Here is a 13,189-nt window from a genome sequence, read left to right as displayed (position 1 = left end):
CACGCCACATGCACCCGCTTTTCTTACATTTTCCTACAGCTTCAACAACCTCAGCAAGAATGTCGCCTTCTGCACCTCCTGCTCTTCCTCTACAATCACGCCCTCCACGTGCGTCACCTCGTGCTTATCCAGCGGCCTGCGCAGCGCCCGCTCGAGCATGCCCTGCTGCGTCTCAAACACCTTCTCGATGCCCGTCTCGTCAGGATCGGACAGGACCCTGTACTCCATCCGGACGTCGTCCGTCAGCTGCAGGCCCGCCTTCTTGCGCAGGCGCTGCACGCGGTTGATGATCTCGCGCGCGAGGCCCTCCTCGGCCAGGCCGGGGTAGATCTCGCAGTCGAGGATGATGAGCACGTCCTTGTCGGTGTTGGTCTCGAGGTTCTTGTTGGCGACGTCGTCCTCCTTGAGGCCGCGGCGGACGACGAGGTCGCCGCGCTCGAGCGTGATGCCGTCCACCACGAGGGTGCCGTTGACCGAGTAGCTGTGCGCCTCCTCGCTCGTGACGTTGGGGAGCGCCTTCTTGACGCGCGCCATGTCTTTCTTGAGCTTCTTGCCGAGGACCGGCCAGTCCGCCGTGACGCTGTACTGCACGCCGTAGCTGGCCTCGTCCGACGTCAGGACCAGGTCGCGGATGTTGAGCTCCTCGGTGATGTAGCTCTGGAGCGACCGCACGTCCTCGAGGTACTGCGGGTCGTGGTGGATGACCACGAGCGTCTTGAGCGGCTGCTTCAGGCCGATGCCGCGCCTCTCGCGGGAGTAGCGGGCCAGCTCGATGACCCTCTGCATGCGCTGCACGCGACGCTCGACCACCTCGTTGAAGAGCTCCTCGCGCACCTCGGGATACGGCACGAAGTGGACGCTGCGAGGGTCCTCGGCCCGGTGCGTCTCGGGGATGTGGGGCAGCAGCTTCAGGTAGATGGTGTCGGTGAGGAACGGCGTGAAGGGAGCGAGGCCGCGGCACAGCGTGTAGAGGACCTCGAAGAGGGTGTTGAGCGCGTGGAGCGTGTCGTCCAGGCCGTTCTCGCCCTTGAGGCGCTTGCGGTTGAAGCGGATGTACCAGTTGGTGGTGTTGTCGATGAGCTCGAGCAGCTTGGGCACCACCGTGTACAACCGGTACGCTACGTGCAACGGTCAGCATCAAAACAAAAGACGACACCGGTCGCTTCGAGGCGCTACTCACCAGCCATCTCCGCATTCACAAACTTGAGCAAGCTCTGGCAGCTGGCGAGGATCCACTGGTCCATGACGTTGGTGTTGGACCCCTCCATGTGCGGGTTGAACACGTAATCGACGCCCTCCACCTTCTTGAGCAGCGCGACCTGGCCCTCGAAGAACTTGTAGCTGTTCCAGAGCGGCAGCAAGACCTTGGCGACGACGTCCTTGACGCCGGCCTCGGAGAAGCGCAGAGGCTCGGCCCGGACCACGGGCGAGTTGATCAGGTACAGCCGGAGAGCGTCGGAGCCGTACTTGGACATGACGGCGGTCGGGTCGGGGTAGTTCTTCAGGCGCTTCGACATCTTCTTGCCGTCCTCGGCCAGCACAATACCGTTGACGACGCAGTTCTTGAACGGCGAGACGCCGAAGAGGTGGGTGCCGAGCACCAGCAGCGTGTAGAACCAGCCGCGGGTCTGGTCGAGACCCTCGGCGATGAAGTCGCCGGGGAAGGACTTCTCGAAGGCCTCCTGGTTCTCGAAGGGGTAGTGCTTGCTGGCGTAGGGCATGCTGCCCGACTCGAACCAGCAGTCAAACACCTCCTCGACGCGCTTCAGGGTGCCCTTGCCCTTGCGGCTGGGGATGGTGATGTGGTCGATCTTGTCGCGGTGGAGGTCGGTGATGTCGCCCTCGTAGCCGCTCAGCTCCTTGAGCTCGGCGATGCTGCCGACGCAGACGAGCTCCTCGCCGTCGTCGCTGATCCACAGCGGGATGGGGGTGCCCCAGTACCGGTTGCGCGACACGTTCCAGTCGCGGGCGTTGGAGATCCAGCTGGCGAAGCGCTTCTCCTTGACGAACGACGGGACCCAGTGCGAGCCCTGGATGTTCTCGAGCATCTTGGGGATGATCTCGGGGATGCGCACGAACCACGAGGGGACGGCCTTGTAGATGAGCGGGGTGTCGGAGCGGTAGCACATGGGGTAGGGATGGTTGAGCTGCGACTCGACCACCAGCCGCCCTGTGCTCTTGAGGTGCTTGATGATGTGCTTGTCGGCCTCCTTGACGTGCATGCCCGCGTAGTCGGGGATCCTCTTGGTGAAGATGCCCGACTCGTCCACCGGGTCCGGCGGCGGCCGCTTCTCGGTGACGATGCCGTTGGCGACGGCGACGTTGTAATCGTCCTCGCCGAAGGCCGGCGCCTGGTGGACGATGCCCGTACCGCTCGTCTCCTCGACGTAGGTCGCGTTCAGGACCCGGAAGGCAACGTCCTTGTACTCCTCGTAGTAGTAGTCAAACGGCGGCTGGTACGTCCAGCCAAGCATGTCCTTGCCCTTGAGCTTCTCAAGCACCTGGAACTTGGCCTTCTTGGGATCCTTGTACAGCGTTCCCAGCAGCTTCTCCATGAGGATGTACTGCTTCCCGGACTTCTCGTCCTTGATCTTGACGTAGTCGTAATCGGGGTGGGCGGCGAGGCCGAGATGGGAGGGCAGGGTCCACGGCGTCGTCGTCCAGGCGAGGAGGCTGGTCTCGGGGTCCTTGTCGAGCGGGAACGCGACGACGATGGCGGGGTCCGTCACGTTCTGGTAGTTCTGGTTGGCCTCGAAGTTGCTCAGCGCCGTCGTGAGGGCCGTGGAATAGGGCATCACCCGGTATCCGCGGTACACCTGGCCCTTGTCGTAGAGCTGCTTGAACACCCACCACTCCGACTCCATGAAGGTCGGGTCCATGGTCTGCCGGCAGCCGCCGTCCGTCAGCATTTGGCCGCCCTTTCGACCCGCCGCAGCGCTCTGGAGCATCCCCACCCACCTTGTAGTCATTGTCAAAGTCGATCCAGCGGCCCAGACGCTCGACGGTGTGCCTCCACTCCTCCCGGTACCGCATGACGATGGCGCGGCACTCGGCGTTGTACTGCTCCAGGCCCAGCTTCATGACAGCGGCCTTGCCCGAGATGCCAAGCTTCTTGTCGATCTCGTGCTCAATGGGCAGGCCATGGGTGTCCCAGCCGAAGCGGCGCTCAACGTGGAAGCCCTTCATGGACCAGTACCTCGGGATGATGTCCTTGATGGTCGAGGCCAGGAGATGGCCATAGTGGGGGAGACCGGTCGCGAACGGCGGGCCATCGTAGAAGGTGTAGTTGGGCCTTCCGGCCGAGAGCTCAACCTAAACGCGAGGGTATGAGCATAAGGGGAGGGTCCAGCTTCGCATTGGAGCAGGCGTCGCGGGTTACCTGGCGCTCAAAGGCCTTGATCTCCCGCCATCTTTGGATGATGGCCTCCTCCTCGCGCGGGAAGTCGATCGACATGGTGACTCGAGGATTTCGTAGGGTAAATTGCCCAGGGTTGACTGGGAGGGGGGAGGGGAATTGGATCGTCTGGCAAGCACCTCGAAATTCCGACTTCACCGGGAGGAGCAGGAGTTGAGCTGGACTTGGGGGAAAAAGTCAACGAGGCCTTGTCGTCGTCACAGCCTCCCGGAAGTATTTTTCTGAGTCAACCGTCTGACTCAAAGTCGAGCCGTGAAACTTTGCTGGTTGGATATGGAGGGGTTGCGGGGTTGCGGGGCAGATCCCGAGACGCCGTACCGGTCATGGTACCGATTACGGTACCGATACGAGAAATTTGCCGGTCGAAACGAGGCCATCTGCTCACCGCCTTTTCCCAGTCGGGAGCGAGAAAGTACCGCGTAAGATACGATTCGACGTTACATGAATTACGCGTACGACGGTATCGGGAAATTTCGCCCGCTCGGCAGAACGTTACGATCCGGGGGTCGGCTGTTAGCGTCTGATACGGTCGCTCTTCGAGGCGCACTTTGAGCGCGGGCCGGCCGAGCCACCACGCAGATCAACACGGACCCAACGTCCACGGTCCACCATGCATCGGAGAGAAGAGGATGGAGCATGGAGATGCTTCTCGAATATTTGTGAGGACGACGAGCCTTCCATTTTCTTGAGGCACGGCTTGCCAGCCACATGGCTCACTTCCAGATTCATCCAAGTAATTCATGACAATCCTCCTACTACTACATCGCGTCCATGCGACGGTCGGCGTCTCCCTCTCTAGCTCGTACATGGGCGAGACAAAGCCACCGGCAGACCGAGTAACAAGTCAAAGAATGGACTTCGTTTCGCCTGCACGGAAGCGCTTCGCGATCTGTAGAAGAGTGTGCACTGCACCAACATCAAAGCCAACATGCATTCCGAAAAGCTATGTAGCAGCGGGTATCCTCGTGAACATGCCCATCCAATCATCACATCCGTCATCGTCAAGTATATATCATCATGGCAGAGGAACAAGCATCCAAAAACCCTCCACCCTCCACCCACAACCCACCGACAAGACTCCGAGCGAGACACCAGGCCTCTTTTCTCTCGAACCTCATGCGCAACGTCCCAACCACCATAGAAACAAAGCAAAGTATCATTCGGCCTCACCCCGCTCCCAAACTCCACGCCACCCCAAGAACAAGAATGACCACCGCCGCCACCACCGCCACCACAAATTAAACAAACTTGACGACCCACCCTTAGAAATCAAAGCTCATCAAGACTCATAAGCCCAAGGCAAATCCCTCTCCCCGACCTTGGTGCACGTTAGATACCCGATCCCACCGGCCCCGAAGCCGTGCACCATCTCGAGCTCGAGCCCGCTCCCCATCAGCGGGCGCACCACCTCGCGGGCCATGGCCTTGAGCTCCTCGACACGCTTCTCGAACCGCCGCAGGTTGTCGCGCGTGTACAGCTCCGGGGTCAGCTTGAGGAACCTTTTGCACTCGTCGTGGCCCAGGTACCCTCCGCCTCCGCTTCCGGAGCCGGACCGGTCGCCGCCGCCCGAGGACGCCGTGCCGCCCAGGAGGCGGTAGGTCCGGCCGATGGACGCGAGGGAGGGGACCGGGGCCGGGGTGAGCGCGAGGTTGGCGGCGGCGGTGGCGCCGCCGCCGCCGGGAGGTGCCCCGTCCGCCCGTTGGCGGCGCTGGCGCCGCTTCCGCTGCTGGCGCTGCCCTGCCGGGCGCGCGTCGTGGGCGCGTTGCGGGAGCCGCCGCCGTTTTGGCGGTCCGCGGCGGACGACGAGGGCGGCGACATGGGAGGGGACGTGTTTTCGGCGAGCCACTGGCGGAACAGGCTCACGGCCAGCCAGTCGAGGTAGCTGTTGGCCGGGGTGACGCGCTCGCCCGTGCGCGTGGTCAGGGTCAGGCGAAACAGGCGCGCCTCGACGCGGCTGACGGTCTCCTCGAGCTCGTCGACCTTGTCCTCGATGAGGTCGACGACGGATTCGGGGAGAGCGGCGCGGATGGACCGCTCGCCGGCGGGCCACTGGCCGACGACGTGGATGAGGGCTTCCTGGAAGATGATTTTGGATCGAGCGAGGTAGCCCAGGCGGAGGTAGCTGATGGGATACTTTGCAATCTGCTTCCAGAGCCGGGACTGGAATTGCAGCAGGTGGTGGTCCACCCGCGGCCCGACCACGGCCAGCGCGTCGTACTGGTCGGCCAGGTGGAGGAGCGTCTTGCATTGCACGTACGAGTCGGCAATGTTGACGGCGTCGAGGCACGGCGGGTAGTTGTAAAAGATTCGGAAGAGGTTGTCGTAGTCTCGCAGCAGGTCCTGCTCTTCGGGCGTCGGCGGGGGTAGGGTCGAAGAATGCGAAGCCGAGAGGGACAGGTTGGCGACGGATCGGAAAAAGGAATGCGACACGCTCGACTTGTGATGCGAATGCCGGCTCGACGACGCCGGCGGTGGTCCGCCGAAGAGGGAGTTGGAAGGGAGCGGCTGGTGGCTGGCGCCGCCGCCGCCGGTGCTGCTGCTGTTGTTGCTGTTGCTGTGCTCATCCTTTTGCACCAGCATCGGGACGTCATTATCGCCTGACCCGTAGTCCAGCTCGTATCGCCACCTCTTCTTGGACTGCACCAGGGCCATGGCGTCGGGGGGTCTCGCAGCGTCGCTGCTGCTTCTCGCTCGCTCGCCTACCCGAGCCAGTTCTCCGCCGGTGGCCGCCGGCGCTCCTTCGACGGCGGGCCTTCCCTCGATCGCGCCGGCCGTCGCCGGCGACGCTGGCGACTCGGCCGCCTGGTGCGGCCGCGACCACTCATTGCTGGTGCTGGCCTCGAAGAAGCCGGAACAGCGGGTGAGGATGTGTCGGTGGAGGAGGTAGCGGTTCTCGTGGCCCGAGGGGACGCGCACGACGATCTCGACGTCGCCGGTGTGGCTGAAGATGGGGAACTCATTCTGGGGCACGAAAGACGTCCCGCCGGCGTGGGAGCGGTTGTAGCGGCGGGAGCGCGACGAGCCGTGCAATGCAGAAGTCACCCGGCCGCCGCCGCCGCCGCCACCGCCGCCGCTGGAGCTGATGCCCACGACCGAAGCCGAACCGCGCATCGCCAGCGAGGTAGGCCCGTCGGCGTGATGCGATATCGTGCAAGTATGCGGCTGACTTTGGCCGCAGCGCCTGCTGGCCGCCCTTCTCCGGAATGACGGTTGGCTCTCCCCTTTGGCCCCGCGGCTGCGGCGAGAGATCGGTCTGCGATGCTATTGCTGCTGCTGCTGGCTGCCTCGCGGTCTGCCCGCTGTCGTCACTCTGCTGGCAGCTGGCGGCGGGCTGTCGGATTTCTGCCGCCCGCACAGGGAGGGGTCACGTCACCACATCAACAGCCGGGCCAGAGATGTGACGGGAGCAACAAAGGGAAAAAAAAAACAGCAAGGCTGAGGATGCAAGGTGAGATTCTGAAGAACCAACGGAGAGAGAGAGAGAGAGAGAAAGAGAGAGAGAAACCCAAGGCTGATGATTCTCCGAGGCAAGGCTGTCAGTCAGTCGCGGGTGTTCACGGTGAAGAAAGTAGCTGCGTCGCTGCGTCGCTGCGTCGGTTTTGCCACTGGGTGGGAAGCTCGGCAGGCCAGGGCATTCGTTCGCCCGCGGTGACCTGCCGATAACCTGCAACGATTGGTGATGGCAGCTCGGGATGGCGTCGCAACGGGCTCTAGCACGTGGTGATAAACCGTCCGAGAGGGAGCCGGACCCTGCTAGCACACTACCTAGGGAAGGGAGCCGAGCAAAAAGGGGCAGGGCAGAAGAAAAAAAAAATGCTGGAAGCCTACTTCGGTAGGGGAGCGAACGAACAAGAGTTCCAGGGCACGACAGCGTACAAGGATCGTGGCATGGGTGTCATAAAAAGGACGTGTTATGGCGCAGCGTTGACAAGACCTCCAGGGCAAACACAAACACCACCCTCGGCGGGACGAATGCATCCTTGACAACCAAGACAAGCAAGACCTGCATGGACCTGCTTAGCATCCCTCCTCCGAGCGCACGCGTTATCGCGTTGTCCGGTCGTCCTTTGTGGTGTGTGAGACCCGAGTGCCGGATTCGTCAATACGACTTTGTTCCATTGGCTCTCCCCCTCCAAACTGTTTGGAGACGGAGCGAGCCAAGACCACAACATGAGGGCAACCCAAGAGGGTGGCATCGCGATGCAAGCCGGTCATGGAGGCCAGAGGTAGTAGTACACTACACTGTACGCAGTAGATACCCAAGGTGGCTTTGTAGATCGTTCTCTTTCTTTTCTTTTTTTATTTTTCTTTTTTTTCTCTCCTCAAGATGTCACCCTTTCCTTCCACTAGATTGAGGATAGGAACAGCCGACAGCACTCCGATGAAATTTCGGGCCTGTTTTCCCCCTCTCCAACGGGCTTCCCAAATGGTCAAGCCAAGGCGATTTGCGAAATGTGGAGGCTGGGATGAAGTGCAGGCGGAGATAGCTGTAACCCATCCGTTACTGTGAAGAGAACTGCAAGAGAACAGCAACCACGGCGGAGCGACCAGCTCACTCTTGGATCTTCGCTTTGGCGTGGTCTTTGAAAGGCTGAAAGCCAACAACGGACTTGGTCGTGCTGCCGTAAGAACCATCGCGGCGACGATGGCGTCGAGGATGCTCTGCTGCCGAGGACGGGATGCGCCATGGATATCGTGAAGAGACCATCACCTCAACGGCGGCCTCGGCGGAGAGCGTTGTGTACACAACGTAGTAGTCTACAGTGAGTGCGAGCCCTCTCGCGTCCAGCTTGACCTGCGTAAGACAGGCCGCCAACGTGCCCGACCCAGCCGCACATGCCTCCCGACATTCTTTCACCTGCCACAGCTGCACTAGCAGTCTGGGCCGCCCAGGGTAGGTATGCCGCTGTAGTATGGCTTTTTTTTGTTTCTGGCGTGTGCCCTGGCCCGGCCCGCCTCACCAGCTGGATGTATAGTTTCATGGATTGCTGGGTTGATGGGCAGATGGGCGAATGGACAGATTCACCATGTTATGGATGGATGAACCACTTCTACGTTGAATGAATGGATGAATCGGACTTGACGGGTGGACGAATTGACAGATGGACAAATCGGAGGCATGGGAAATGATAGGAACCGAGAGGGAAGCAGTTGGGTATTTTCGAGCAATCGCCGTCGCCAAAGAAACGCTGCATCAACAAAAATGGGCCATACGATAGGACAGAAGTCAACATCGATTGATTTGCTACTATTGTACACCTTCAAATAAAAAAATTTGAAGAGATCCCCAACCCCCGAAGAAAAAAAACCTCTGTTACCTTTTTTCTCCGTGATGAACACCCGATGACCCGACCCGGAGGAAACATTAAAAAACGCACACGTTGATGGGATGACGTTGTCGTCTCGTCCATCCGCCAGTCCGCCGATTCAACGCCATAACAGGCACAGGCGACCCAAAATGTCGCGCCGGAAAAAGCAAGCCGACCCCTGAAACGCCAAACACCCAAATCCCTAAACCCTTCAGTTCATGTCGATGTCGACCGAGGGGGTGGTGGTGGTAGAAGAAGAAACAGCTGCGGGATTCACGGCGCGCGGAGCGTCCGAGGCATCCATGGTGGCGAGCCCCTCAAAGACGGGCGGCGAGACCTTGAGGTTGTTGAGGGCGCCCTCGGCCGTCGTGCTCACGAGCCGGCCCTGGCGGAGGTCCTCGGCGAAGAGGAAGAAGCCCTCGTTGGCCTCGACAAGGTACGACTGCAGGCCGCGGCTCTGAAGGAGGATCTTGGCGTTGGTGACGGGGAAGTGGTTCTCGATGTAGCGGGCCCAGCCACGCGCGGCGGCCTGGATGTGGTGGTCGTCGCTGAGGCGGCTCCAGCCGATGCCGAGATGGAGGGTGAAGTCGTCCACGATGGGCTGCGCGAGGGAATCCGACGAGGCGGTCATGGGGTTGCTGGTCTGGCGGGCAGGGCTGGCACGGCGGCGGGTCGGGGACCTCTCCATGCTGCCGGCCGCCATGTCGAGCCGCTGAGACTTGTGGCTGCGGAGCGAGGGCCGCGACTGCGCAAGTTGTTCTTGGGCGAGGAGGGCCGCTTCGCCCTTGCGCGCCTCCTCCTTGGCCAATCGCTCCTCCACCCAGGTGCCGGATTGGCTGCTGGCGTCGGCAGCGTAGCTGGGGGCCGACTTTTTGATGAGCGTCATGCCCGGGCCATACACCCACTCGTCCTCGGACTCCACGATGGTCACGGGCGGCTCGACCACCTTCTCGGGCGGGTCGAGGTTGACGGCCGCCTCGTCCCTGGACCGCTTGCGGCCGGCCGCCGAGCAGGTGCGGACCAGCTGGGTTCGCCACGAAGCTGACTGGCTGAAGGAGATGGGCTGGTGTTGCAGGATGGGCATGTCCGGCGCGGCCTGATGAGCTGCCTGCGACCGCATGGCGAGAATGGGCGAAGAGGCGAAGAAACGATCAAACGACGGCATCCTGGCGACCTGTTTGATGCTAGATGAGCGTAAGAGTAAAAGGCAGGTTAATACGAAGGGAAACGGCAACGTGTTAGTGTAGGTACGGGGGTTTCGTGAACGGGCAGAGACGAAGGCAGGGCGACGCGTGAAGGGTCAACGAAAAGTGGTGGAAAAAAAATCAGGCGCGGCCGGGGACGTAGAAAGACAATTGGCCAAAGGGCGAAAGGATCAAGAGGCTACAACTCGCGGGAAAGGAATTGATGGACAACAAAAACGCTCTGGGCGAGGTCCGGAGATCGTGGTGAGGTGGTTCAGGGCGTCGCGGCGCGTTGAGGTGGACGGCGAGGCCACGGTTTGGCGCGAGAGACCAAGGATGGACGTGTAAGTGGAATCGCACGTTTCGATTCGAGGGCAAAGAGGGTAGAGCAAAGTAGAAGAGGGAGGTGAGACTAGTGGTAGGAGAACGTAGAAAGAGAGGGAATCATGGAAAGGGGGGAGAGACACCAGGTTGGGCGAAGAGGAGGTGGGAGAGGTGAAAGAGGAAAGAAGAGAAGGCAAGGTAAGAGAAGAGAGGGAGCGCAGCAAAAGATGTGTGAGGTAGAGGAGAGGCAGAGGCACGCAGAGGCCCCGAGGTCCTGCACGATCCATCTGGGCGAGGCAGACAAGAAGGTCCACCTCACGGGGAGTCTGGGGCGTGCGGGTCGAGCGGGTGCCCGGATGGAACAGAGCGAAAAGACAACATCCCATTGGCCTGTCTTACCAGCGGGGCGCAGACCCGCCCAGGCGGATCCTATTGGCTCGTTGCATTTTGCACCTGTCCGAAGGCGACGGAGCCTGTCCATGTCCCAAAGGGGGTTAGCCGGGTGGGCTGCCGCCGACGGCTGTTGCCCCCTGGTCATCGGCGCTGCCAGCTGTCTAGTCTCCACCCCTCTCAGTCGGGTCTTCGCTCTGCCGCCCGTCGACCTCCTCCGGGCGCCGTGTTCCCGCTGGCCCCGCTCCGTGTTGCCGCCATGGAAAGGCATTCCGGATTGAGGCTCGTGCATGTTGCTGGGGTTTCTTGTGCCACCCGAGCCTGATCCAGCCAGGCAATTCCCCGCTGTGGGCAGCTCCGCGAGCAGCTCTCCCCGCCGGCCGGCCGCGCAGCGTCTTTGGCCAATCGGCCCCAGCGACGACACGAGTCAAGAGAGTCAGACGAACGCTCGCGGCTGGTTACGGGGTAAGGGTGGTGAGACAGCATCAGAAAGTGTGGTCCCCGGGCATCAACAGATTCGCAGGCGTGGCAACGCGACAACAAATCTTGACAAAAACAGGCGATTGATTCTTCAGAAGAAAAGGTCCTCAAAAGAACGCAGTGCAAGGTCCTATAAATACAGGGGTCCTGCAGTATGACTAAGCCAATGCTTCCTGACGCTACTGCCCATTATCCTCCTGATGCTCCTGCTATACCATCTTCCTGGCGCTCCTGCCAGACCAGCATCAGAAGAACATTGTCTTTCCATTGCCGTTGCGGGGGGGAACCAAGCTCTCCGCGTCCCCTGTGGGCTGCCCGCCGGCGCACTGCCTGACTGGTGTCAGCCAGGCTTTACACCGGAACATTCTCGGCGAGACGGGGCGCTCTGTAGTCTTCTGTTTATGCGAAGACGCATTCTCCGCGAATCCAAGCGGAAGCATGGAATGGAATCAAGACAGCATTCATCTCAAGAAAAAAATAAAGGGAGGAGGGGGGAGGCAAGAAAGAAAAAGAGCTCTTATTCGCAAAAGGGACCCGACCGGCACCCAATGCGGGGCCCTCCCGGCCCCAGATGATGATGGAGACGGAGCAGCAACACGGGCCTCCATGACAGAAGCTTGGAAGGGATGCTACCTAGGAAAGGGAACACGGGCATCACGTAGTCCGCCGTGGCCAGGACCCCTCAGTCAGTCATGGGACGACTAGAGGTTGTAAGGGAACAGAGGACCTTGGGTTCGGGTAGGTACCTACCTAGGCATGGTGGGCCACCTCAGGTGCCCAAGGTACGGTAGGTAGGTAACTAGCCTCCACAAGCAGGATGGAGGGACCAGAGCCGGACCGCCCAGGTGGGTGGGATCTTGGAGTCGATGGAAGAAGGGCTCTTGCGAGAATGGACACTATCGATGGTACAGAGATACCCCCCGCAATCCGGGGACCCTTTGGGCCAGCCTTACCACCTCCCGCTGTCATGGGGTCAAGAGTTCGGACGGAAGAAGGTGGGTAAGGTGCCTCACTTACACAGTGGGAGAAAAGAAGATGGCTAGAAACAAGAGGGCCATGAATCAGGGTGGGCACTCACCCGCAGGGAACCTTAAACGTCCATCCACTTGGCCACGCACACCACCTCATGAGAGTCGCGTACCCTAGGACTGCCTACCTGACCATACTGTGTACACAGCAAGATAGCTCAATCAATGTCTTTGTCATCCTCAACCCCTGGGCCTAGGTTCTTCGTCATACCCTCCTGTTCATGACTTTCAGCGGAGTGCAGAACATGGCAGCCCGGGTGCCCACACTACACAGCACGCCCGAAGGTACGACGAGACGAAGCCAAACCAGGGGATCGGTTGATATGTGAACAGCGTGCTCCTGTTGGATTTCGAAGCACGTTGCTGACGACAGGAGGCTATGCTTCCACCACCACTGCGCCTCCGAAGCGACGTAGGACGGGCCAGGCGCCTGGGCGGACAGTGAGAGTGACGGGAGTGGTACATACTTTGTACAGCAAACCGCTGCGGCTTGAACCCGGGAAATGCACACGGCAGCTTGCCTGGAGAGAGTCCCGGCGGGTCCGTTTCCACGATCCACCCCAAGACTACCTACCTAAGGTAGGTCCCTCAGATGCTTCCCCTGGTTCAGGTAGGTACTGTGCGGGCAGGTAAGTAGGTACTGCGTAGGTAGGTAGGTACTGCGTAGGTAGGTAGGTCCTACGTAAGCAGTGTCGGGTCTGGGCTCCAGCGGGGGAGCATGCAAGAGCCCCCTCCCCCAGTGCGACCAGGCCGTGCGTGCACAGTGCTCTCACCGTACGAGACCCAAGGCGTGTTCTCCAGCGCATCGAGCGACCTGCTGGAACCGACTGATTGACATGTCGGTTTCCCCCGCAAACCTATCGCTGTCACCGCAACTTTCCGAGTCCACTCGTCCTTGGACGGTTCATTTCCCAGTCGTTTCCCCCCCGAGCCACCGCTGGGCACGCCGGTATCGTGCTCGTGCAGACGCCCCTTCAGGCGATCGGCCGTGCTGCTGCGACGGGATCGATGCCCGATTACAATCGCTACCTACATCCACCAACCCTCGGGCCAAGTGCT

At 60.9% G+C, this 13,189-nt stretch overlaps 3 protein-coding genes across 3 annotated transcripts; all 3 read right to left on the bottom strand.

The window, feature by feature from the left end:
* Positions 1 to 33: 33 nt before the first annotated feature.
* On the bottom strand, positions 34 to 3,454 carry VTJ83DRAFT_6250 (uncharacterized protein; the record flags this gene model as incomplete). The annotated part of the gene is made up of 4 exons (XM_071012941.1): positions 34 to 1,118; positions 1,181 to 2,882; positions 2,959 to 3,312; positions 3,380 to 3,454. 4 exons carry the CDS (start codon positions 3,452 to 3,454, stop codon positions 34 to 36), a joined length of 3,216 nt encoding a protein of 1,071 aa, XP_070863877.1.
* A 1,240-nt stretch (positions 3,455 to 4,694) lies between these two features.
* On the bottom strand, positions 4,695 to 6,526 carry VTJ83DRAFT_6249 (uncharacterized protein; the record flags this gene model as incomplete). The annotated part of the gene is made up of 2 exons (XM_071012939.1): positions 4,695 to 5,147; positions 5,279 to 6,526. 2 exons carry the CDS (start codon positions 6,524 to 6,526, stop codon positions 4,695 to 4,697), a joined length of 1,701 nt encoding a protein of 566 aa, XP_070863876.1.
* Positions 6,527 to 8,935: 2,409 nt separating this feature from the next.
* On the bottom strand, positions 8,936 to 9,889 carry VTJ83DRAFT_6248 (uncharacterized protein; the record flags this gene model as incomplete). The annotated part of the gene is made up of 1 exon (XM_071012938.1): positions 8,936 to 9,889. One exon carries the CDS (start codon positions 9,887 to 9,889, stop codon positions 8,936 to 8,938), a length of 954 nt encoding a protein of 317 aa, XP_070863875.1.
* Positions 9,890 to 13,189: the final 3,300 nt, after the last annotated feature.

This window comes from Remersonia thermophila, chromosome 6, assembly GCF_042764415.1.
Source record: "Remersonia thermophila strain ATCC 22073 chromosome 6, whole genome shotgun sequence".
In the NCBI taxonomy this organism is placed as follows: Eukaryota; Fungi; Ascomycota; class Sordariomycetes; order Sordariales; family Chaetomiaceae; genus Remersonia; species Remersonia thermophila.
The sequence above is the reverse complement of the archived record's forward strand: the minus strand, read 5'-3'. Positions and strand labels throughout refer to the sequence as shown.